Raw genomic sequence first — 27276 nt, 5'->3', positions numbered from 1 at the left:
TTTATCGAATGCCAGCTCTTACCTTCTTAGTGTTCAGGCAATGGCAGTCAGCACAAAAGTAACGTATACTTAACACTTCTTAATCCATCGCCTTTGCCAGCCTGTTACACACAATTTTATGTGAAATGCTTTGAATGCTCTGGGTGTGCACTTTGCAAAGTCTCATCTTGTGCTAGAACTCAATACCTTGTACTTGAACTCACTATATAAATACCTACTGAATCCATTCTGTTCTGGAGCACATGAACAGATAGGTGCATTTGTTCACTTCATGCTATTACTGTTAACTTCTGTGACTCTTCAGAGATTTCTGTTAAAAATCCAGTTTAAAAAAAAAAAAAAAAAAAGGCAACCAAACCAGACAAACCCCCTCATATATCTATCTGTCTCTTGGCTTTCTTTTCTGTCCTCTGGGATTTTTTAATGTATGTCTTCTAAGCCAGGTGATAGACTTTCGGAGGAAGAAACTGCCTGATAAATACATGCAGTTTGCTGCACATTGGGCTGTCTAACCATTTAGCACTACTGTAAAACAAATAATGCAAATAACTCTGTTCTAGTGTTGAAAGTCCCCTGTTAATTTTTAGGTAAGCACTTATATCTTCCTTTTTATGCTTTTTTTTCTCCTATATGTGTGTATGAAGGTTGCATACAGATGAAATAGGAGACTGATTAACTGACAGTATAGAAAAAAATCACTGAAACCAGCTACTCTGGCTGTTTGACAACCATTTGCATACTAAATGGAACAAAAAGGAGAGGTGCTCTCTTTAGTCTGTTTCAGTCACAGCAGCCTAATGAATTGTCCATAGCTATGTAAGTTATTAAACGTAATTTGTGCTTGAGTTTTTTAAAAGATTTTATTGTATTCCCTTTAAAGATAATCTGTTGGTGCTTTGGTACAAAAAGGAGGATTTATGTTTTCACAGTACCATTAAACAATTTGAGGTTGTGCCATTGTTTGGGGTTTTTTAACCAATTTGGATAATATTCCTTTCTGGCATTTCATTATACAGATAATATTTGAGGTGAGAGAGAGAGAGAGTGTTAAAATTGTGTACAAGCAGAGCATTTAAGAAACCCCATTCATTCCTTTAATTAACATTTAGCTGCCTCTTTTCTTTCCATATGCAATCAGTGCAACATTTAAGAAAATACTGTGTTCAAATATGCCATTTCGTACAGGAAAAACAAAGAGAGTTTGCCAGGGCAAAGGGTGAGGTCATCAATTTGTATTCACTGAATGTGACATATATTGCATAAAGAGGATTTGATCAAACCTTTTTAATGTACTTTGTTCAAGAGGTTGAAAGGAATACTGCTATAATTGTCCACACTGCATTGGCATAAGAAGATGGCTACTAGAGAACTCTTCATAGGTTTTCCCTTCAAATGATCGCAAATATGTGATAAGTGAAATCCTGATTTTGGATGGGTTTGCATTGATGTCAGTAGGAGGAACGGACATACACCTGTCTACAGAATTTCCCCTAATCCAGATGCACTAACATAGAAGTAATTGATACTGGAATTCATGTACTGGGGTTTTTTGTTGTTTGGGTTTTGGTTTCATTTTTTCTTTTAAACAAGTTATTACTGTCCTTAATTTTGAGACTGAGCATGTCCCAAGATGGGGATAAACAAATAACATATACAGTTGACTGTGTTCTGTGTATCTTATTGACCATGGATAGTCGTACAGTTTCAAGAAAGTAATGTACTTTTTATCATGTCTGATTTACAATGCCATTTTTGAGAATTATGGCGGTTTGTATTTTTTGTCTTGTATATACCCATTAACTGGGTAGTTAACTTTTCAGGTGGATTCAGCAATGGAACAAGATTTTATGTTTATATTAATGAATTTTGTTTTTCCAAGTTTTCCACACTTTATGTCAGTGAATGCATTTGCATTTACTGTGCGTGTGTCTTGGTCATCTGAGATTCTGTAGTATTTCACTGTGCCTGAAAACCTTTCCCTGTTGAATACCTTATTATTCCATTGGGTATCAGATTTTTTTCAACAATTTATTTTTATCTGTCCTCTTTGTCCAAAAGAATAAATATCAGGTTGGAGGAAAATCTGATACGTTTTGCTAGCAGATCTGTAATACTGAAGTGCATAATTTGGCAAGAGCTTGGGGCTATTCTCCTAGCTGTTGGACATTTTACATCCCTCAGCCACCAGCGGTACATCTTGATTCATTAGAAAACAGTGAATGGGTAGGCTTTGTTTTCTCTGTAGCCTGGAAATATTCACTCAGAAAGAGAACAGTGTCCGTTGTAGTGTCTTAGCTGTCTGTGTAAGAAGCTGATGCACTGGGCTGAGGCAGCGGATCGGCAGAAAGCATCTAATTGCTAACAGAGATGACACATCTCAAAGAATATTCAGATTGACCGAGTGGTCTTGGAGGTTGTAGGTGCAGATCTGTTCACCAAGGCTTATACTGTGGAGGTATTTATTTCCAGATTCTGTGCCTGAGTTACTCAGAAGATAACTTAAGTGGAAAGGGACTTTTTTGTGCCACTTTAGCCTTTTAGCCTATTTTTTGAACTCACTGTTCTTTCATAGCTCTATCTGCAGATTATTAGGGAGCTTTCTGTTGGATTCATTATTCTTCAAAGACTTAATTAAATTGTACAGTGCAATTAATCTGTCGTCTTAATTTCTAAAATTCTCCTAGTGTGTAGGTAATAAAACAACAGAGAGATTCTGTGGCTGCTTGGTTGTATTATGAGTCTGGGTGGAAACAAAGAATGTATTCTTTTGATGAAAATAAGTTTATACATGGATGGCTGAGACTGTATTGCAGCAAACATAAAATCTGCTGTACTGGGACTGACCAAATATGTGTTATCAGTGGCCAAGAGCAGAAATTTAAGGAACACTGTATTTAAAGTTCAGTGAATTCATATGTGACACTTTCTTCTAAAGTTCTCACACTCTCCAGCTCTGTATATCCTGAGCTAGTTTTAATTTCTGCATATGTAATAAATTTCGACAAGTTTATCTTCTGTGAACTTGTCCTGTTTTCTCTTCAACCCACATACATGCATCCAGTTGTAAAGGATAAATGGTTTTAAGGAAAGAATTGTCTGGAGTGAGTGTTCTTCTGTTAGGTTTAATCAGAAGGTTCTACCATTTCTCCATATGTTGACTGTGCTTACTAGCTACTACATTGAGTATTTTATTGAAATAGCAGGGCATTGGTATCTCAATGGCTCACACACCAAATCGAAAACAAATAGCTCTTTGAATGCAAGTCTTCAAAAATAAAAAATACTACTTGCAGGAACAAGGCACAGCTTTAATACCTGGTTTGAGATGGGCATCAAAAAAACTTGCATTTGTTTGCATGTAGAACTGTCATTCACTGAGGAGACCATTCCCTTCAGGAGACTGGTCCAAAGCTTTGCTTTTGGGATAAGGAACAGACTGGAACTGTTGGGGCAAAGGCTTATATATGTAACCTGTCCTTCCTCTGCTTTTTCCCTTTGTTGCTTTAAATATATCCCTTCTGATAATTTCAGCTGTATATCTTGATTTTGCAAACAAAACTTCTGTGCAAAACAGTATCTGTCAGTAGTCAAAAGCATGCAATTTCAATTCTACCTTCAAAAAAAAAAAAAAGTTTTAAGATGCCTGTGTGCGCTTATAGAAATGCCTGTGTGCACCGTTTGATAGGTTTATCTCATAAGGTTAAAAATATGGGGGGGGGGGTTCTTTTGTGTTTTTTTCAATGTAGCTATTGGTAGAAGAGAGGAATACAAATGTAACAAAGAATAACTAAACAGGCTCTTTGAATCTCACTTCATGACAAACATCAAAGAAAAATGTACTGCCACCTGTTAAGATGGTATGAAAGGTTAGCAAGTGTGCATTGTTCTCCACTAAATTATTTTGCTCTTTTAAATCAAAGTTAAGTAGTTCAGAGATGGTTTTATTTCAATAGGTGGATCCTCTTTTATTTGCATTACTTCTGACATTCTTCTTACTGTTGTTGGGATGGGAGGTGCCTTTCAGTTTCATGCTCATTTAGTTTTTCTGAGGCACTATAAGCAAGCCGAGATAATAGTTTTGTGGGTTTTTTTCATCTAGCAGTCACTGAAAAAAAAAAGAAATAATTAAGCGCCGTGCTTATTAAAAATCACTGCTGATCCTTTCAGTATGTGCTCACTATTTTCAGCATGTATGTGCTAACAGGACTTGCATAAATATCTTGTGTGATCTGTGGAGGGGAAAGAGAGGATGACTTACATGAAATACCACATGCCAACATAAAGGTTCTTTAGTCTGCACATTCTTTAGTTCAAATACAACTGTTTTTATTGATATATTTCCCTTGTTGTATCATTGTCCTGTCAGCTCAATTTCCTTAACATTATGTTAGAACTTGAAAGCCTGAATGTGTGTAAGCAAACGTATGATACAGTACTACACCGAGGAAGGAAGCTTTTCAGTTGTTTGCCGGTGTTGATTAGCTCCGAGTTATGTGTCATAAACTGGTATGTAATTCGAGATACTTGCAGGTTAAGGGAAGAGTGTCACTGATAGGCAGTGCCCGGTTCAGGAAATATGGGCAAACCCCTTAGTATGATATTAGCACAGCATTTTGATCCGGAAGACTAGGTAACTAGGATGTATGCAGTCAGGTTAAAAACTGCGATGAAGGGATCCTCCAGCATCGCAGTAGAGCTGTGGCTTCAAGGGCCCGAGGTTCAGCATAGGAGGAGTCTTATTTTCTGAAGACTGGGCAGGACTAAGACTCCCACTTCTTGCTGACCCCCTCAGGTGTCTGAGTGCATAGGCTAGAGGTAGTCTGTATTCCACTTTCTGGTATCTGCAGGCAGGGACCCATGACAACTGAGAATAAGTGGTTCAGCATGTACAGGTCAAACATAAATGAAAGTGAACTCTGCGTGTTAAACACTTGTGTTTCTTTCCCTTTTCATTCCTCTGAACAAGGCAAGGTTGCATCAGTTTGCCTATCTGTACTTTCACCATCCATGTGAAACGAAATGTGTTTGCAAAGCGCACTGTGATAAAGATAAAATGCTTGCTTCCTTCCTTCCTGCACCTGAAGTCCAGGTGGGTAAATGTCTAATGCAAACATGAGCTGCAGAAGCTGAGGAACAGCAGCTTCTTCTAAGCAGAATGTCGAGATAAGCTGGTAAACTAAATAAACTTGAACTTCGTTCTGTGGCCACACTTGAGAGCACAGAAGAGAAAGCAAAGTGTGGCTCGAAGCATATGAAGAAAATACAGCTTTTGCTTGCAAATTTAAATGACTTAATACATGAAAGGGTATGGAAAGTAAAAACCTTAATTTATGTTGCTATTCATTAATAGGATAATGAAAAGAAAAAGTTTAATTCCTGGTATTTATACTGTGTCTGTAAAGCTTACCATTGTTTTCTTCCCTAGCCTTGTGTCATTTTAAGGTAGTAACACAGCAGGTTGAATCCTGATTTGACCTTACGTGCCTCACTGTTCAGCTCAGTGGTTTCCCTGTAGAAACAGAAACTGACACTGCCTTGCTTGAATTTTCTTCAATCAATATGAGTGTGGCACAATACAAATTATACAGTAGAACAGTATTAAAGAAAAGCTTATCTATTGATATAAATGGCTAGAGAAACAGGTTTTTATTGAAGAGCTTTCAGAGTATTCTTTATGAGTGAAATGGGACGCCATGGAATGAATTGTGTATTTTGTTACTTTTTTAGATGCAGACATTCTTTTCAGCTGGTTTTAGCAGTGTGGAATTCCTCCATATAAAAGTTTGTAGAGTAAATGACTGTTACTATACATCTAAAATGTAGCTATATAAAAATATTTATGCATATATTTCTGTAAATTTTAGAGCAAACCCTCAGAGGTTATGCATTGTGCGAGTGCAAGTCTACGGCAGCAAAACTGTTAATTTGCCTGACTAGAAATATTAACCATACTATATCAAATAACTGCCAGGAACAATTCCCCACCATTCCCTGTGACTTCATTTTAATTGATTTTTTTAAACTTCCAGCTTCTGAGATTTCGTTTACTCTGACAGAATGTTTATTAAATGTGTAAAAAGAAAATTGTTTTGTAAATTGTTTCTGAGAGTGTTTTTATCTTCCATAAATTGGTGGCTCGTTTAACGTTTTCCATCTACCTTTGTTTTCTACCCCTGTGCTCTGCCTCATTTGTTTCCTTATTGGATTTAGTGATTAAATACTGATCAGCTGCTGGTCTGATCAGCTGTGCATATTGCTTTCTTTAAAACATTGCTCATATACACCCTGAGGACAGGCCTACATACACAATTATAAACAGAGTGAGGGCGTGTTTAGTGGTACCATTTGATCTGTTTTACAGATGATGATGAGCTCGACAATGAACATTTGTAAAACTGATCATTGAAATAGACCTCTGTGTTACAGCATAAATAAATGACACACAATAGTCCAAAAGGACTGTCGGTTGGTTGCTTTCCATTGCAGAGCTGTAGTTTGTGTTTGGGCCTCTGATGCTAAATAGAATATTGATAATGCTTTTATGAGGGGTTTTTTTCTGTCTTGTTCTCTTTTTTTTTCTTTTTTTTTTTTTTCTATAGGATACTGTATATTTGATCATAATACTGTACAGTTTGCCGTGTATTGCTGTGAAGATTCATGAAGGAACATGGAATTTACCTACAAATCTAAGTGATTATTTTCTCTTTGAAAAGCAGAGATAACTTGTGCAAGTGTAATACTACTGTTAAGTGCTACCTCTGAATCATTTGAACAAATCAGGATAGTAAAGGAAATCGTCTCAGGATTTAGATTGTACCTCAACTGGAATAACCAGTCTGTTTGCTGGGAGATATTGTAATACTTTATTTCTGCTTGAAATGATTATTTCTGAGTAGCCAAAACCTACGAAATCACTGGAATTTTAACAGGAACAAGAGACATTTTAAAAACTGGTATTGTGTACGGTCCCAATCATGGGAACCATGGTGAATTCGTACCTGATAGTCTGGTATAGTTTGTGACAGGGCTAACTTCAGCACTCCATGATTCTAGTTCAAACCTATTCTAAATCCATTGGAATCAGTGTATTTACGGTGGTGTAAAGCTGGAACGTCACAACAGCGAAACATAATTTTCATTTGTTTGCCTGTAGCTATATATGAATGGTGCCTACTGACTCCAGTAAGAGCCTCAAATAGTAATTCCAGGGCTGGATTTGTCTTTTAATTGTTTACCTCTGTTTCTGAAGTACATTCAAAATGAACTGAACAGTTAAATAATTCTGTAAAGTGTTGTTTTTTCCAAGGATAATTTAAATGTCTTTGTTGTTGCCTTGGGGACAGTAATGCTGGTTCGTTAACAGTTAAGTTCTTTTGCTGTCAAGATTTCAAGCATACTTCTTGATACACTGAGACTTTTTGCAGATATTTACAGCATGTGACTTAGTGAATATTAGTTCAGAAATACAGTTGTTATTTTAAGTATGCACTAGTAGCCTTCTGTATGCTCTGCAAAGTCACAGTAGGTAAAACTTTTCAAAGTAAACTTTTCTTGCTTCCAACTGCTGATGAATTTTATTTTTTTTTATTGATTCTATAATGTAAAAATAAGTACCCGAACACAATATCCATCCTTTGGTAAATGACCTGTTGAGACGAGTGCTCATCACTATGTGTAGAAACTAAACACAGAGGTGGTGTTCTCAGTCAAGATGGCAGCAGCTGTGGGCATGCAGAATAGAGGAATATTGGGCACTATTGTCATTTTACTGACATTATTTGACAGCTACAGACTTGCTTACATTTAGAGAGATTATGAGATTTTATCAAATACAACTTCAAATTCAGGAAACTCATTTCTGCTCTGGTAGCACTGTAGGCACTTGAACAGTTAATGGCTCTACCCTTTGATCAGCTTTGGTAATTTTATTCTTTCTTTTCTTTTATTGTTTTCTTTAGACTTTGCTCATGCTGTGATGTTTAGAAAATGCATAAATGCTAGGAAATTAGGCCATATTTGTCTGAAGATCTATGCACGGATGTACATTGCGTAATGCTAGCTGGGACGCAGCTGAACACAAAACCCCCTAGCCAACTCTGTACCTAGGTCTTGCAGAATCAGTGCTTCTGCACACCCTGAATGTGTTACACTAGGTAGGCTCATCTTGCCTAGTGCCCTAGTTGGCTGTTTGTTCTGACCCAGGTAAAACAGGGGGATACAAACTAGGACTGAAAACTTCATAACTTCAACTTTACGGTTGGACTCGATGATCTTGAAGGTCTTAAAGGTCTTTTCCAACCTAAACGATTCTATGATAATGGGGATCTTCTGTACGCTGTGGGGAGAAGCATTTACACCATCTGACTTCAGTGCCCAAGTAAGATTTCTGATGGAGTTTAAATACAAAGCCCTCCTAACCTGTATGTTTAAGTTAGATGTCTTAATGCTAAGGGGTCAAATATCCTTTGCCTCCAACACACTGTGTTTAATAGAGTAGGTTCTACCATAAAATAAATTGATAATAATTTATCTTGTACATATATTATTAGATTTGTAGAAATAGGCTCAAATTAATTTGGTGGGGTTTTTCCTATAGTTTGAGCAGCTTTTCGGGTTTTTCTGCATTCTTAATTTCTCCACACAGTTGTGTTTCATAGTTATTTCCTGAAAATTATTTCCCTCTTTTTCTTTGACTGGAAAAAATATTAGCCGTGGTAACTGCAATAAACAGGTTTGTATAGTGAATGGTAAAACTTCTATCGAATGGGGTTTGCATCATTAGCTGTCAGGGCTGCAGAAGATGAGTAGTTAACTGAGTAAGTAATGTGTAACATTATCATTGATGGAACATTTCTTACTATTAAGCCTTCAAACTCTTATTCAGCTGTCAACACATGGGCACTTTCTGGAGCCAAATTCTCTCATGCTGTGCACTGCCTGCAGCTCGCCTGAAGCTCAACTTTGACTAAAAGTGTTGATTTCGCTTCTTTTAGCCTTGTTCTCATTTAGCGTTAAAACCTGCTTAGAGTCTGCCTTTTATTCTGTAAAGTACACATGCATGTGTCATCCCTCGCACACTTCTGATGTGAAGTTAAGGCGCTCAAAAGATATGCTAGTAATCTTAATGAATAATTGATTAGAAGGGAGTCTGGCAGTGTTAATTGTGAGGTGCAGCTGAGTGAATGCCAAAACAAAAGCTCTTCTAAATGTTTCCGAAAACCTTGTAAAGTCTTTAGCATTGAGCAACAGGGTCAGTGCACTGAAGTGGAATTTAAAGGGGGTTCTTGAATGTAATGGATTTTGACTTCCCTTTGTCATGTGCCTCAGTGCATCATTGATTGAGCACTCATTTGTTAAATCAGCTGTATTTTTTGCCATTTGTCAGAGCATAGACACTTACTGCAGCCTTTTTCCCTTTAAACACGAGTTTCTTGTCTTAATAAATCACAGGTGTAAATTAGTTTTTATCTAAGGTGATCAATTTTTCAAGCAGAGAGGCATGTGAAGATGGTCACAAGGAAGCACATTGTGAGCTTTTATTTTCTTAACTATTAGAAGAGAAGGGAAAGATCAGGGATAAATTTTAGCTGAAACATCGATAATTCATGTCTTTAAATTCAGCTCCCAGCAAAATGCTCAGAAATGATTTTATTTGGAAAGCTCTAAATGGTGTGCATTGAAAGAGTAGTTCAAGGTAACCGGCGTTCAGTCAATTCTTTAAGAAATGAGCAAAGGAAACCTGAGGGTTAAGGCACAAGCAGCATACTGTATGTTTGCAGTGATGAGAGATGCTCTCTGATTAGTGGAAAGGCTAATTACCTGGAGTATGCAGGAGCACTGTAGGTGCCATGCATACCTGATTAGAGTTCTGACAGCAGGGCAGAAGAAAGAAGACCTTGAGAATGTGCCAAAAATATCCCTTTATGTAAGCAGATGCTATTATCCTTGGAAGAGAATAGTCGCTTATCCAGAATCGTTATTGCTGCTAGTAATAAGTATTCCACGGATGGGCCATCAACTTCTGAGAAATGTACATGTACTGTATTTAATACAGCAATTAACTTGTCAAATCTGGAAATGTTCATCTTGATGCGCTGTGCTTGCTGGATGAATGACCAAATCCGTTTTATTTGCCAAGTGTCACTGCAGCTCAGGGTCTGAATGAGTAGTCAGTGAGGGACTGAAGACAAGCTAATGTTTGGAGTTTTTTCAATGTTGATACTAGTAATGAAGCTAGAAGGCGGTTCTTGGTTTCATCATTGAGTAAGAGTTCTTCAAAAAACTCATCTATGACAAGAGAATGCAGAGAGCCTTAGAGTTCCTGCTGTGTATAGGCTTAAATGTTAGGTATGCTTGGAAGTCAGCTCTTTGGAGGATTATAAACTTTTTGGAAAAGATTTGAGGAGGGGATAAAAAGGAAGAGAAGAGAGGAACAGAAAGGAAGGAGCCTCGAGAAGGCTGGGGAGGAGAAAAGCCATCAGGTTGACAGAAGAATTTAAAGCTTCTCAATAGCAAGAGTGTAGCACTGTAACTGCCTAGATACAACTAGAGTGAAGAAGGATGGAGAAACAATCTTCAGCTCTGATACCACCTCTTTTGTAAAACAAACCTTTCTGCAAGGCGCAGAATGCCTTCTTTTTCTGGGAGGAGCTGTAAACGCTCAGCACCTTCAGGCTTGGGTCCACGATGAGCAGCAATGTAAACGTGCCACAGAGTTGCCAGCGCGTTCAGTGCATTTTCTTGTATCGTGGTGAGTCATAATGAGAAATTTAATTGTGACTGTGACCTGATAAATATGTTTTGTTTTGCTAGCAAGTACACTGCAGTGACATGCTAACATTGCAAAGGCTGTGTGTGTCACCCGCAGCAGAGCCTCTTGCTCCTAGACCCACTCTACAGGTAGCTTGCAACTTAAGCAGCTGTTTTCACTTTTGCTACTGTCAGGCGCTTGGGGACAGTTTCCTTTCTTCTCTCTCTGGCTCCCTAGGCTCTATCAAAAGTGTGAATCTGAAACCAAACAACATAAAGCTTCAGTCCACATCTTTGCTCAGCCTTTACATGTACATTTTCCTGGTTTGAGTTCTTTCAAACTGCAGCTATCAGAAAGAATAAAATAGTGCATCACCTAGTAGAGTACTGAAGTGATCATCCAAGCAATTTTCTTCTCCCTGAAGCCAGACAGCCAAAGCTTTTTATTACTGACTGACTGAACTTCCTGTGTCTGTCTGTCTAGGTGGCTAGGCCACCTTGGTTGTCATGATTTGTTGATGTTGGAGGCTTTTGATTGTAGGCAAACCAGAAATGCTAATTTAAATATAATATTTACATTTAAAAAAACTCTTACATAAGATATATAAAAAATAACCCAGCAGTTTTAGATCACTTTTTTCTTTTTTTTTTTTGTGTGTGTGTCTGTGTGTGGAAAGTTGTAGTAGGCATCTGGCAAACTGATCCTGGAACTCTTTAGTTCATGTACCTTCTCAGTAAAACAGTGTAGTTAAAAAAAACACTTTTAAAGTCTTTAGATAGCCTGCAGCTCATTTACAGCACTAATATTGGGAATGACCATCCCAAGTTGTTGCTACATTTAGCCTACAGGATGGTTATTTCTGCTCTGTGTAGGAGCTAGGCTGATGTCCTTTGTGTCTGACCCAGAAATGAGAGGGATGATGGCATTTTTGCCTTTTACTAATAGGGCCTTGATTTGCCCACTGCAGTGTTACACTAATGTGCGTTATGTGCAGGTTTTTTGCATTGCCTGTAATTGCTTTATAGGTAAAAGAAACAGTTACATGTAATTGTAAATAACCAAAGCAGTTCGTTTTTTACACTATTGCCTGTGAGAGAATATGCAGCAAAACTTCAGGAAAAAAAGTAGGAAATTGAGTCTTTTTCACATAGAAATTACACTTAGAACGAAAAGAGCTGATAATAAACTGATAGTGAGTAAACTGGTGAGTAAGGATCCCTTCTCTGATGAAACATACTTTTTGGACCTAGGCAGCCAGGAGCTGTTTTATTTCTCACTTGTAAAGTATCATTTGCAGAATGTGAGCAGAACCTGTATTTAACACCAAGCTGAGGCTATTTAACCCTGGCATGTTATGGGTATTAAAACTGCCCTTAAATTAGTTATTAACAGCTAATACTGAGTTGGATGATGGGTTGTTTTTTGTAGTTTTCAAAATGGTTACAGCTGGTAGATTGCAATGATGTGTAATGTTGTTTATTAGGTTGCATATCTTGATTTTGTTAGATCAATGAGGCAAACAGTGCACCTGAGAACTGCGTTGAAAATCAGGTCAGTTGTTAATCTTAGGGTGGGTTAAATCTTGCTGCTCTCTCCACAATTCCCATGTTCAGGATAGAGATGGCAGGTGATTTACTTGTACAACTTCTCCACGGAAGTCCCGTCTGCCACCCGCCAAATGAAACAGTTTATGAAAAGTGTTAGGCACACAAAATAGACAAAAGCAAATCTCCTGTTGGTTAGAAAATCCTAGAAATTCTCAGTAAAAATTAAGGGCCTTAGGGATATGTTTTGTCTCTTAGCTAATGAGGTTCTGTGAAATGTCTGTGGCATGTCATTTAACTGAGTAATTACAAGGGATTTCGCTTTTAAAAGGAATGTATTCTTCTTGTAGAATGAGAATTATTCTGGATACAGAGGACTGGGGCCTTTGGAAATTTAAGTACACAAATGGTCTAATCCCGTACTGTGAACTGCCAGCCTTGCAGGAGTTCTTTGGGGAGAGCTGGGGCAAAGCCTGAGGAGGAGTCAGAAAGGAGCTACCCGGAGAGCTGGGATTTCCTGAGGACAGAGTCGACTGAAGACTCTTGCCCTGAAAAAGGGAAGGTGGAAATCTTGGATAGCATCTTTTAGTTGTTCCCTTGTTTCACCTCCTGTAAAGTAGGCAACACCTTCCAAGTTAATACTGTCTTGCCATTTGAGCTCTTGGGAGCTCAAATCAAAAAAAGCCTTTCTTGTGGGGGCTGTGAGGGAAATATTTTCTCTTTATTTGGTTCCAGTCTCACATGCCAGCTCCCTTTCCTGCCTAGGCAGTCTCTGCTAGACTAGGACTGTTTTGTTTTCAGAAACAATTTTCCCCCTCTGGAAATATTCTGTTATGTTACTGAATCAAAGATCCACATTTCAGGGCAGATGATTTAAATGCAAAACCAGTATTCATATCAGACAAGGGAAAAGCAGGCTCCTTCTGACGGCAAGTTTGAGCAGCATAACCTGTACAGGAAATTGAAGTACAAAGCCAAGTTTTGTTTGCCGCCCCCCCCTTCCCCCCACCCCACCCCCTTTTTTTTTTTTTTTTTTTTTTTAAAACCAGTTCTTTGGGCTGTCTCTGCCTGGCTTTTACCTTTCTACAACTTACCTGCTCCAGTACGCCCGGAGAGCGCTGACGTTACCGTTCCCAGGTAAACCGTGACGTGCCATCTTTTGGCAGAGGACACTCCACAAAAGCTCACTGCAGCGGACACGGGCTTCGGTGCTGGTTGCCACGCTCAAGCTCTCGGCAATACCCTGCCTCTCGCTGTGCTCGGGTGAGGTGGGCAATGCTGGGCAGCCTGAGAGCCTTCCTAAGCGGCACTCCTGTCTCCTTGCAAGGGCAGATGGTAGATGTGAGCCAGGCAGTATGGTCTTGTGGAGGTGAGTTTCAGGGAGGTGAGGTTTCCTCGGACCTGCCAGCTTAAAATCAGTGTAGATGGAGCTCTTTTGATGTGACAGTACTGTAGAATCAACCAGTTTCCTGCATGCTTCAAAGCGGTTGTCAGTTTCTTTAGCAGGTGGAATGAGCGATTTAGGATGCTGTGCTGAGGGACAGGCTGCTATAAGCAATACCTTGGCCTAGTAGGTCATCTGCGACTTGAGTGATCGCAGTCAGTTGAACAAATGCACCATTCTTTTGTCTTGAATGCGAGGTCTGCATCTGTATCTAGTGAATAACATATTAAAAAAAGAACATCTTTGAAGCAGATGGTTAAAAAAAAAAAATTACAACATATTCCAAGACTCATATGGCATTGATAACAAGAAGAGAGGTTTTAGCCCATTCTACTACATATGAACAAACCCCTGCATTTTCTTGTTGCAGATGTGCATACTGAGCACGTTAAAATGTCTGTTAAGCAGATTGTCTACTCCGCAAGGATATCCAAAACAATGCAGAAGTTTCATGCTCTCAACGCTGTGTTGGGGCAGTAGGCTAAAAAAGAGCTGGCTGAGCACTTGCAAAACCAAAAAAATAATGTCAGTAGGAGAAAAGAAGCAGGTTTTAGTGTTTGTTTAGAATTGGTAAAATGAATAATAATCAGTCTAGTCATGCTGAAGTATATTTGGAGTTAGAATTGAGAAAGAACTTTTCTGCTATAAAATAAGTTGGTAACTCTTAAAACATAAAAAAGTTTCTCTTGTAAGTAAATGACCTTAATTTAATCAGTTAATTTAAACAGAATCACATTTCTGTCATTTGGGGTTTTTTAACCTTAGTTTGCTATAGTGTGTACTTGTAATTTTTGAGGCAGTTATTTTATTATCTGCCACAGAAAGGTGGTTTATGGTCCTTTTTCCTTATTCACAGTTATTAATAACATATTCAACCCATGAACGTTCAGCGATTTATGCACAGTTCTGTTCCGCTGAATACTATAATATCCCATTCTAACCATTAAAAACAGTTATCGCAAGATAACACTAGGTCAGAACACAGAGTAGGCTGTTTTAAATCGTATTACCAATTGCTGCTTTGTGAAGATATTCCTCAGTCGTGTTTAAACCGTGTGCTTTTATTTCTAGAAGCTGCTGGCTTCTAGAAAAGATGGCCTGGCAACCTAATTCGAATTGAGACGTCTTGCTTTTAATGCCCAATTGAAAGTAGGTGCTCATATACTTTCGTTTCTAATACAAATTATCTAGTTCCAGGCTTTTTGGAGACAAGGCTGCATCTTCAGTTACATCTTCCAAAGTGGAGAATATTTACTCATTTACTACAGAAGTTACTATGGAAGTTAATGTTTTTATTAATTTTCTTAATGCAGGACTTACTCTGGAATTTATGCAGATGTAGAAAGCAAGAAAGATTTGCGTTTACAATCAGTTTAGTTTGTGTGTGTCCTGTAGACATTTTGTAGTCTGCCACCCACCCTCCCCGGGGGGTGGATTGGTAGTATACCAGCTGGTGTGTTCTGTTTGTAAAATGTGAGATAATCACTCCTGTAAGACTACAGTCCTGATGTCTGTAGAACTGTATTTGGGAACACTGAAAAGAAAGAATAGATACAAGAACCACCTCTTTTTTTAAACATTGTCTAACTCATTTATTAGGATCTGCATATATGCCTTCATATTTTTTAATAATGCCGTTGCTTTCATTGAGTATGTGTCTGTGTATCTGCATGCGTTAAGTTTCTTCTTCAAGAACAATTTTATTTGAGACTGAACTTGCTGGATTCCTAGGAAAACAAAACAGTTTTTTTCCTCCCTCTGTTTAAACCATGGTATTTGACTCCTCATGAGTATGTATTCATTATCTTAAAATAGAAGCAACCTCCCCTCCCTGTGCTCAGAATCAACATTATTGTTGAATTCCCAAGCCTAGGAGAATACTGGTTGCATTACAAGCAAATAATTTTCCATTCTGTATGGAGGAGGAATCTGTCAATTAGTATGAAAAGGGTTAATCATATTACCCCTTTTTAAATACCCCTTCATTTTGTCTGTCCTGTGTTTGTAAAAGAAGACACAATCAAATGGCAAACCTGTGTTTTTGTTCCTTTTCAAAAATCCCTGACAAGCCCATGACACAGGCTACTGCTGTAGCTGTACATTTCTATTCATTATTGATGACTTGGGGCCAGGCAGGCAGCACAGAACACAAGCAATATAGATTACCATATTGGGGGCTGGGTTTTGGGGGGTTTGTGTATACGCGTGCGCACACGCACATGCATGTGTGCATTTTGGTTGGGTTTGGCCTTTGAAATACTCAATTCTGAGAGGAAATCATATCTGGGAATAATAGTGGAAACAGATTGAATGAGCTTTGTGATTCATTTTAGTAAAACAAGTCAGGGCACTTAGACATTCTCTTTTTCCTTTAGTCTGAGTGAGCTCACTCTTAAACTAATTTATTAATAGTTTAACTTTCCAGCAGAGTTGGAAATGATCCTGAAGGGTCCTGAGCATCATTTACCCTGGGGGATTTGGAGGGCATTTCTCACCTTACAGAGTCTAGTTAGCACCTTGGCTGATGAGACGTTTTCCTGACGAAACCAATGTAAGCTAATTTATCTATAACAATAATTATAGGCAAACTATGCTGTTGGTTTGATTTGGGGAGTGTGGGGGGAGCGGTATCTAATTTCATGGATACCACGGACCAAACCCACATTTTGGGTGAATATGAGAATTATGCCATCACTCCAGTGATATAAGCAGTATTTCTGAATAGTAGGTCACCAAGAGACCTTTGCAATGCTAAGAAAGTGTTTTTCTACTACTGATTCATAATTAGTTCTTATAGGTTTTTATTGGTACAACACCCCTGCCCATTATACAAAGTTTTTATTTTCTTCCTCGTGTCAAAGAGGGGTTGTACTGTGTTTCATACTTGCACTGCTTGAGGTTCTTGGCTTGAAGAAAAATGAGGGAGATAGCAGTTTATTTAAACATAGCATTTATGTTAATAAAATGAAATGTGCTTTGGTTCATATATTGATGGTGTGTTTATACAGAAACTGTTCTACTTAAATAGCTTTCAGTTACAAGGAAAGCTATAGAAAGTAATAAGTAGAATCAATTTTGATAACAGCTTATAACTGCTCATTTCTGTAGTATTTGTTACAGCTTTTCTCTTAGTTTTCTGTAATTTTTCCCTTACGCTTCTGTTTTCTTTCACGCAACTGACAATCATGGCAGGAAAAGTTAATTTACAGTTTAGTTTATTCAAAGGTTATTGTGTTAAAATATTGTTTAAAACGTTTAACAGAATAAAATACTGAGTGCTAGAGGGTGATTAGGTCTAGCTCACAAGGAAGGACAGAATAGGCTTGTAGAGACCTTGCTCTGTTGGATCTCTGACTTTGGACATCACTGTTTCAATTCTGTTTTACATGTAGAGCCCTTTAAAGTAAGGCTGGTGTAGAGCATAAAAACTGGTTTCTCTTGTTGTGGGAAGGAGAGATGAGAAACCATTCCAGTCAAAGAGGGGCACTTAGCTATTCCAAAAAGCAGTGTCAGTCAAAGCAGAATGTTTGCTTAGCATATTCCTTCCATTTCTGTGGTTCTGGTTTCTCTTGTTGTGACTCAGTACTCTTTAATGTGTTTCAAAATACGGAATCAACTATGTGGCTAATTTAACAGTACAACTTCTGTGTTAGAAGGAGGTTCTTTTCCCTGGAAGGTCCCACAGCACCATCTAGTGTGCCCATCCTTTCATATTGCCAAATGGTTTTGTGATAGCAGAGGTGCTGATCCTGGCACGTTTTGCTAGTAATAGTAATGTCGTCTTAGTAATTAAAATTAGGATTTGCTGGTTACTTGACACAAATCCAAATCCAGGAGAAATTTAAATCCTTTGTAACTTTCTTCTGCAAGAAAACAGACTTAAAAATTAGATGGAAAAATAACTTTTCTTCTAAAATGTGTAATTTACTGCTTTTCTGTTTTCTACATACAAAACAAAGGAGAAATTGTGATGCATCCTTAACACCGCACTGACATACCTTGCACTTAACATGCACTCCAAAGCACGTAACTGTAAGTTTATTATATCCTTCTATTAAACTCTTTATCAAGAAAGGGCCATGCTTACACCTTGCAGACACTCTAATCCTACAAGCTGTGCATCCTTCCTCCTCAGTCTCACTGAGGTCATGCTGTACGGTGTGGGAACCTGCCTGCATTGTAGAAATTACAGGATTGTGTCAAAGTGATTTTTGAAAAGACAAGGGGATCGCTCTGAAAAATGCATGGGTGTGGATGATCGAGAAGTTCCTTTCTCCCTTTAATGCCTCCTCTAGGGAAGGCCCACCTAATGGCAGTGTATAAATTCAGTTCCTGTGCTGACATACAGAATTACAGTGATGTTGTTCTCTGCTGACACTGCATGAGAAATAAATTTGAATAGCAACAGACAATGGCTAATAAGCTGGAATGAGGAAAAGTATCGTGCATATGAGGAAGTTTTAAAAGATTCTCATTGAGGTGGGACTTAAAGGAGAGGAAGAAAATCTTGAGGCCAGGAATGATGGTCAGCAAAAGCAACTGAAGAGGAAATGGGAAGCAGCTGGAGCTCCAGGCTCAGCGGTATCACTGAGTGCACTGAAGGTGCTAACAAGACAGCTGGCTTGAACTTGTTGCACAAGAGAGAGTGGCACAACAAAAAGTTGCAGGAAGGTGTTAGAAGTTTGAGTGGGGAATATGGCTTGACCCATTCCAGACACCTGAGCAAAGGCCCACCAAAATCTCCTTCGGTCACGCACAGCACTGCAGAACGACTCATTTAGTCATTCTTAAAATATTGCTAATATAGGTTAGGAGGTTTCAGGATGTTTGATGGAAGCACTCGTTTCCAACTCTGATTCAGACTTTTGTTGTATTTTCTGCATCGTTCTAGATACTATTCCAGTATCACCTGCGAAGACCCGAGAAGTTTTTATAGTTGCTTTAAAACTGCAGGGTCCTTCCTACTGTGTGCTGAACTATTCTGTTGCTGTGTAAGAAGAAAATTTCTAATGTGTTGAAGATGCCCTCTGCTGGGAAGCCAGGCAAACTAGGCTTGTATGGAGTTTTACCTTTCTGAAATACTGTTTTCATACTCTTGCCTTAACTCTCAATTTGATACTGGAACCTCATGCCTTAACCTTACTGAAAAAATTGCTTTCTCCTTTTGGTTTTAGTCTTTACACTTAGTCTGTGACAAGTGCAGTAGTGTTATGGCCAGTAGTTCAGATCGCTTTCTTAGCTTCTAGGTTCTGTTGTGTTGGAAGAACCAAATTCTGGCTGCTTGCATTCATTCTGATTCCATTTCAATTTCATACTTGCTTAAAATGTGTGTGAGGGGAACATCTGCAATTAGTAATTATTAATAAATAATGGAAATGCTTTTGATTTCTACTATTACCTGATGCTAGTATGCTTTTAAATTTTTTTTTTTTATTTTATTTCCTTTCCCACAGTAAAGGCCACTAGGTTGACACAACAGAGCAAAGATGGTACAATGTCTGGAACAATTCACAAAGTACTATGCATAATCTCATAGTTGATACGAAATCTGGTTTGTTTTGTCCCCTCTGATAAAACAAAAGACGTTTTGACACAGTGGTTCTAATTCTACAGTTTTGTTGTTATTGGCCTAATTGGATGAGTTGTAGCTATTGTTGTGGTACTTATTTATAATTATAGTTGAATTGGGGTTATGTAGAATTTTCAATTTTGTACTGTAGTTCATTGCCTTGGTGTTGTAAAGTGTTTATGAATTTAACAAAAATGTGTGAATTTAACTTCATGCTCTTTTCAATATCTTTTCAGATTTTTCCTATTATTTATTATGGGGAGGATGGGTGTATTTAGCACCCTAAAAAGCATCAATTCATAAGTGTTTGTTCTTCCTAGCATTCAGATCAGTCATTTGATATAAAACAGGACAATACAGAGCTAAATTACATATTTTATTTTGAAGTCCTACAGTTGTATTAGCATTCTCAGAAGTAGCAATATCACTGGAGTAGCTGACAGAAAAGCAATATATGGTAGGAGACTTCTAAAGGCCTGTATTTTGCACCTGAAATGATTTTGAAAATAATTAAATTGGAAAACAAAAGGCAAGTGACTATGTGGCGTCAGGAGCTTCTGTGATGTCCATGCGGGAGCAACACAGGGACATTGAAGTTGTGTCATGGGGCAATGACTGAAATTACAAGCACACCAGAAGGTGCAGTTCTAACTTAATCTCTGAGATTACAAGAGATAAACCCAAGCATTTACATCGTTTACATGGACATGAAGTTTGAAAGGGGGGAAAACATATGTTTTATTGTGAAAATCTATTTCAACATTTCATTCAACAAAAATTTGTCATCTCCAATGTCATCTTTAAGTAGGAACAAATGAACAGCATAGTTTGTATGGCCATGCTTACACAAATATTAAAGAACCCAGAAAAAGGTTGTCTCAAATAGGCTCCTGCATCCACTTGATCAAAATACTAGTGCATAACTCATTTCTGAGGATTTTGACTGGTTATCCAGGTACGTGAAAGCCCTGTTTCAGCAGTAGGAGTCATTCTTTATATGATGTTTAAAATCAAGATTACTGCAAAGCAGTTTGGCATGGGACTATACCTTAAATGATTTTATTCAAGAGGATGCATTATGTGGTATTGCAGATAATAAGCAACATTTTACACAGGTGTGATGTTGCAATGTGGAGCTGTGACCACTCTGGGGGCTGAGGGCAGAGGGAAGTCTTGTACTCCTTCATTTGAATGGACTGAGAGTTGGCGTTGAGTGCTGTCATGGTCTTTACAATCTCTATCATGTTCTTGAAAACACTGAACAGTAAGATTTTTGACCATTAGGAGAGCTCACTTTTTTTTCCTTTGTGATGATACCAGATTTTTTGAGAACATCTGTTTATCTGTATTCTGTCAGAACTTTGGTACTAGCTGTCTATTGCTCACAAACATACCTAATTCAGACCTAGAAGTACTTTTCCAGAGGCAGGGTTCTCTTTTTGAAATGCAAAAAAAACCTGTAAAGTTGTCTGCAAAACTTGTCAAAAACAAAATAAAAGGGAAAAAAAAATTTTTTTTAAAAACACACTTCCAAGCACAAAAGCAAGGAAACAAAAGACATAGGAAGAAATAGAAATAATAAGTGTTTCAAGGTAAAGTCTATCTCTCATGTAGTAATCAGAAAAAACACACAGTTTTGGGTTGGGGGGGGGCTGGGTCTTTTTGTTTGCTCTTTTTTTTCCAAAAAGTGCCAGTGACTCTTGAAATAAAACCGCATGAGAAATACTGCTGTACACAGATGAAGATTGACTTCCAGTCCTCATTCGTGCTTGTTTTCTCATTAAATTACCCAGTGTTCACAGCCATTTTTTCTCGCACCTTACCCTATCAGTAGGAGTGGAAATGTTGCCCAGTTGACATTTTACTAACCTTTATTCAATTTATAACATAACACTGCTTACACTTTTGCTCCTTTTGTGTCCTGCTCTGATGAAGCATTCAAGAAGATCTGTAGCTGTAAGCATGACTAGATAATTGATTTCAGAAAATGCAAATTTGTTCAGAACTTTGATTACACAACCCTTTTTTTTTTTTCTTTCTAGCCATACTTCTTAAGACAAATCAGATGCGACTTTGGTTAAGGTTTTTTTCACTAGTAATTGCCACATGCAAGTCACACTGATGACCTGTAAGAATGAAGAAAAATTGCATGGGAAATTTGTGGGTAAGGGAAAGGGAAGGAAAGTTCACATGTATTTCATGCCTCATTACAATAATCTTTACTCGTCTTCTACCATGTGTCCCTCTGGATCTGTGCCCACCTTCCTCTTACTATTTGCATAATTTCTTTCTTAATGATTTGCCATCATAGTTTCAAATGCAATATGTTACTTCCTTTTGCTGTCTGATTTGGCAGCCAATTACATGTATTGATTCTACATATTCTTTTGGAGAATAATCACCTTTTAATATCTGCTCTACAGCAATGCTGTACTGGATGAAACATATAGACAACCTCTTAACATCTTTACCTATACAAGGCAAATAACAATTAAATGGGTCTCCAAGTATGTCCTTGCTGTTAAAGTGTATGTTTACACACATACTTGCACACACAAGCCTATATTTAAACTCTCTTAATTAAGACATGTTTCATGACCTTTACTGTTAAAAGAAATGTGTTTACAAGTATCTGACTATTCAGGCTCCTATGTTGTATCAGTGTCTCAGGTCAGGCTGAGATTTTTCTTCCCTTTCCACTAAAATAATTGAAATATATTCAGTCAGTCTTTCACATCAGAGGTGTAAATGGATTGCTTGAAAGTTTTTCTGCTGATAGCAAACAGCAGTCACTTTACAACTTTGACTCCATTGTGGGCAGCAGTCAGAAAGCTTAACACTCCACCCGAACTTTGAAGATGCTAAAACTGTGTAATGACCTTGCATTCTCAAGGGCAGATGCTCAGCTTCTGCTGGAAGTGCTAATCTACAATCTGTTTATCTCCATACACTATGTATTTGGCAGCACTTGCCTGGGAAGCAAGGCAGGGAAAAGCATAGTCAAATTTAGTTACTTTTTCCTCTCTGATGGTGTGAGTGTCCAATGGACTTACAAACGATAGTCTTTATTTTAATTTTTAGCGTCCTTTGTGCTTTTCAGCCTGTTGTAGTCTTGGAAAGCAGCCACACTGCTGGTGTCAGAATATGCTCATCTTTGTGAAGCCTCCGCTAGCGCGTGAGCTGGACTTTGTAAAGTTAATTGTTTTCTTCTACCTTTTCTTTATTCCAAATGAACCAGATTTTGGTTTTACCTTCAAAACCTAAATCGTCGTCTGTATTTTCTATCAGTCAGCTTTAGACTTACTGTGCTCTAGATGTTATTCTTTAGTGGGTATGAATTGAGACACATCACATAATGCTTATGAGCGTATTGAGGAGCACGTTTCTAATGAAGAGGTAACGTGTTGAAGCAAGGCAGCGTGTGCAGGGAAAGGTAATGCGTTTTGCTAGACAGATATACTGTAGTCATGTAAACCCTTCTTCAAATCTGGAACAGAAACCTGGAGAGAAGGGCTTTTGCACATAAAAGCACATCAGTGTCTTCAGGTAACATATAAATGGGCTTTTCAAACCAGCGTTCCTTATCAAAATAAAACATTAACATCAAATTACTCTGATTCATCAACAGCATCTATTTTTTAATATGATCTTGTCTGTTCTGTCAGGTAATTGTTTAGCTTCCCAAGGAATTGCGTATTTGTTGCAAATGGGAAACTTCAACCTTGTAAATCCTTTCTGTGGTGAGGCAACAGGAAACTTGCTTCTGTGATTATTAAGATCACCAGGTTTAATAGCAAAATTTTGTAAAGTATTGCTAGAATTGACCTTTTGAATGCTGGATTTTCAACAGGCTCAATCAGGAATCTATTTATGATGTATACTAGGATTCTCTTCCTCTCCGCTTAAAGAATTGTGAAGAAGTGTTACTGTCACAGAGGTAATGTTTCCTTTTGTGACATATGCTTTGAATTAGCAGTGGCTGTTGCCCATATTGTTAATATCACCAAGCTTCTAAAGCAAATATATACCAAGTCACAGGTCCCATCCTAAAGAGGAAGGGCACCATTTTTATTTAAAGGGGAAGATTGTTTTGGTTTGGTTTTTTTACCTTTGCATTTTTTTTTATAGCGTATAAAAGCACTATGAAATATACCAAGGCATGAAGCGCGTAAGAGATGACTAATGGTGCTGAATCAGTGAGTTCCTTCAGATTTAGAGGAGAGCTGGCCGTACTCACCAGCTGACAGTGTGCTCTCTTCTCCCTGCACTCAATGCTCATTTGGAGTATAGTATGGTTTTGGCGTATCACTTCCCGCTCCATCCATGCTCCTCTTCACTCATGTGAAGGTCGAACCCTGTTGCAGTGGTGTTCTGCCACCCCAAAATTACATAATACTTGGGAAATACTCAAGCACTTGGTAATATTTGAGCTGTGCAGTGTAGTTGTCAATGGGGAAGGGGGAAGAAGGGGAAAGTCAGGCTCACGTATTTAGTAGCAGTTCATAAAAGCTGGAGTTTGGTTGTTGTGATGAAGTGACTGTGTTGCATCTGCGTTATACAGATCTTGCTGTCAGTTCTCCGTTCTAAGCATCATAGATGCTACTGCATGGAAGTGTCAGTTCAGCTCTTGGCGCCTCCTCCCTTCTTTAACTTTTGGTTCTTCCTCTACGGCTGGTATACTTGAACACCTCTATATTTCTTCATAACTGTTACCTGCATTTTGGTCTGGGCCTCCCTGTAAACAGTGAGTGACTCCCTGAAGCAATTCTTACTGCTTCTACTTCTTCTTTCTACTCTTTTATGATCTATCTCAGTTGTGACATTTGCAAAAAAGATAAATTATTATTGATAGCTAGGCTGTGGGGCAGTCAGATATGGCATGTATTATTTATTTGAAAATACGTTTTGAAATTCTGCAGAGCCTTCAAGTCGCACAGCTTAACTGTTGCCTCCTCAATCCTTCTTGTCTGCTATCATTTGTGGCATTTACTTGTTGCATTTTGTTTTAAGAGCACAATAGGAACTCTCTGTGCCTAATGCGCTGTCTGGATCCATGACTTTTTGTGGACCCAGAAAGCAAATACAAAACTAGTCTTGTAAGGTTTTTCTTTATATTAGCTTCCAAAAGATCGAAGTCAAGCTGTGTTGCTCAAGGTTAAATGAAAAGCAGGGGACAACAGCTTTTTTATTCGATTGTTTTTCACTTGGAGATAAAATCAAACAGAAAATAAACATCCTTTTAGATGGATGTGAGCAAATTTTAGACTTGTGTCCTTTAAACAATAAAGTTTGTGAGTAGCTGAAAGACTAGTTATTCTTGAGACATATCTGAATGAAGAATAGTCTTGGCTTAGAGACGTTCTGAGCAAGCTTTGTGAATTAGCATGCATTAAATGATAGAATCATTTTATTGAGCAATAATAAAATATTGAAGTCAGATGGAAGGATGATGGGGAATTGCTATTTGCAGCTCTGAAACTGATGCATGTCATGCTAACTCCCAACCCAAACAACTCATTTTAAGATTTGCCGTCATGAAACTTAAAATTCTCTGTTTTGTCCAATCATCAGCTTTAAACCTGTTCCTTGTCAGTGATGGCAACAAATCTTTTTGCTTGTGTCTGCCTGGGGGATGTGGAAAGCTGAGGTGGTCCTGTGTGATTAAATTAGATGAAAGACTTGCCTTCTACCAGTGAGACGCAAAGTCTAATCAAGTGAAATGAGTTTTGAGATCTCAGCTCATTTCCTTTGGGAATATCAGTTTACATTACACAGTCACGACACCTAATTCATCACGGTTGATGTGGCTTTTGCGCGGAAGAGGACCTGGGACTGGGTAGCATGGGACTTGATCACAAGTCTCCCCCTAAGGAGGAGCAGCTTAGTGAAGTTAAGATACAGCACAGTGAGAGGAGAGCTTTAATATGTTTTTTAAAATAAATGATCTATATTTCTGTATATCAGATCTTTTAGTATAGAAGGGCTTAGGTGCAAAATGGGGGAAGCTAGAGGTAATAAAAGATACTTTGTACTGAGTATGGTTTATAAAATGACCAGTGTACAGATATTAAAGAAGGTACGCAGTGAAGAGCAAAGTTGAACTTCTTGTTATTTAATTTCTCTGATGTTGAATGATGTTTTTGTATTTCTGTGCACTAAGGTACAAGTAAGGAAGGACTATTCTGCTTCCCTGACTAACAGACTTTTTTGTTTGTTTGTTTGTTTCTTCCAGGGCATTGTTATAACTCCACTTCTGCTTCTGCTTTTTGTAAGTATCTTGATCTTAAGATCTCTTTTTACTCAGTAATCTTGCACCTGTTGGACAGCATATTTAAGATATAAATTTGGGTGATTTAACAATGCTTAAATAATGAGGAAGATTTTTCTGGTCAGTATTTGAAATAAGCTGCCTCCCAGAAAGGGCATCAAAGTGTGTTGCAATGAATGCAAACACTACCTGCGCTTCATTCTAAGAGGACCAAAACCTGTTGTTATTGCAGAATTACAAAACCATATGCTATTAGTCAAGCTAGATAAAATACAGACACTTGCCAAGTAAGATGATCACTCAGGAGATCTCTTGGAGAGCTTTCACATGCAAGAGCTGGACAAGATCGTACTGATCCAAAATGGATGTCAGGCCAATTGGGAGAGCGCTGTTCAGATAAACACAGCCTCGCTCTTGGGCAACTAAGCCCTTGGGTATTTTTGTGGTAGAGGTTAGGGAGATAGCAGCAGCAGCAGCAAGACAAATTACTGGAGCCCCTGTGTATCACTAAATGTGATGCTCTTCATTCTTGTTAGTTCAAGATTTCTTTTTCAATCGTTAGCCTTCAGCCAGGGCCTTGGTTCCTTACAGTTTGTGGTAGAAGAAAAGGGCGAAGAGCAAGTTTTATCTTCATGTTGTAAAAAGGTATGGATATTAGTCAGCATACAATGGATAGTGGTGCTTTAGTAAGTCCCTTGCCAGTTAGGAAGTCTTGGTGCTGGAGGATTTGCTGGCACAAATGGTATGGTATGGTGCAAGTTACTGAGGACCGTGGCTTTGTGAATAGCAGGGAAATAGGCTGAAGCACTTCAGAGATTTTAGGAAAGGTATATATTGTCTTTTATTTTTATCTTGCTAATTGCGTTGTATGTAAGGCAGCACCCTGGAAAGGGGGGTAAGTGTGAAGTTATTTTGAAACAACTTGTAAGTGGCATGCAAGTGGCACACTGTTTATGGTAGGGATGCTTAAGCAGCATATGTACTGTATACAAACATAGCAGTGTATACTAAACTGGCATAAATAGTACTGGGAGAGTGGCTGTAATATTATCAACTACTGCTTCAGTAAAGCTGTGTAGGAAGATTCTTATTTTACTGTAACAAATTGTAATTCATCTGATGTAGGTAAGTTTACACAAGAACTGCTTTGACCATATCATATATATCAATACACACCAGCAGAGCTTTCTTAATATAGCTGGGACCATAGACTTACTGTAGGTTGAAAAAGATAACTGTTCTAAGAAAGATGGGTGTTTTGTTATTCTTGCACTGAATACGTTGGTTCCAGATGGTTTGCCTCACTGTTTTCCTGTCCTCTTCCCTCCTGTATGGAATATGTTTCTTCCACAGGCATTCATCCAGAGACCTGTGCCTTTGTTTCTAAGTGACTGAAACTTCAGCTCTTTTTACTTTTGCTCACTGGCAGCTTTCACGCTGCTATCCCTCAGTGAGTTTTGGTGCTCTACCTAGCCAAAAGGGATATTTTTTGTAGAAATCGAAATGTTAAGGAATGATGTGCATACCTTTTCAAGCAAGATAAAGATCTTTCCTTTGGTGGCTTTATGGACAGATAACATGTTATTCTGCTCTATGAATTGCAGTTTTCACTGTTACTTCTCAAAAGAGGTGGTAAAACTTTGTGTGTGCAAGAACAGGAAGGCAAAGTGTATGCCTCTGTTCTTCCTAGCAGCCCTGGAA

General features: G+C 38.2%; 1 protein-coding gene across 7 annotated transcripts in view; it reads left to right on the top strand.

Annotated features, from left to right (window-relative positions):
- Positions 1-27276, top strand: part of SLC10A7 (solute carrier family 10 member 7) — a 157741-nt gene that overhangs the window by 78149 nt on the left and 52316 nt on the right. For all 7 annotated transcript variants that reach the window (XR_007507788.1, XR_007507789.1, XM_049815071.1 and 4 more), the window contains one exon: positions 25540-25575. Coding sequence is in view for 4 of the 7 variants with exons in the window: in XM_049815071.1 (XP_049671028.1) it covers positions 25540-25575 (36 nt within the window). In the remaining 3 variants the exon portion in view is untranslated. Of the gene's footprint in view, positions 1-25539; positions 25576-27276 lie in introns of those variants that run through there.

The sequence above is a fragment of the Accipiter gentilis genome, chromosome 12 (assembly GCF_929443795.1).
Source record: "Accipiter gentilis chromosome 12, bAccGen1.1, whole genome shotgun sequence".
NCBI lineage: Eukaryota > Metazoa > Chordata > Aves > Accipitriformes > Accipitridae > Astur > Astur gentilis.
Note: the sequence above shows the minus strand (reverse complement) of the source record. Positions and strands in the feature narration are given on the sequence as shown.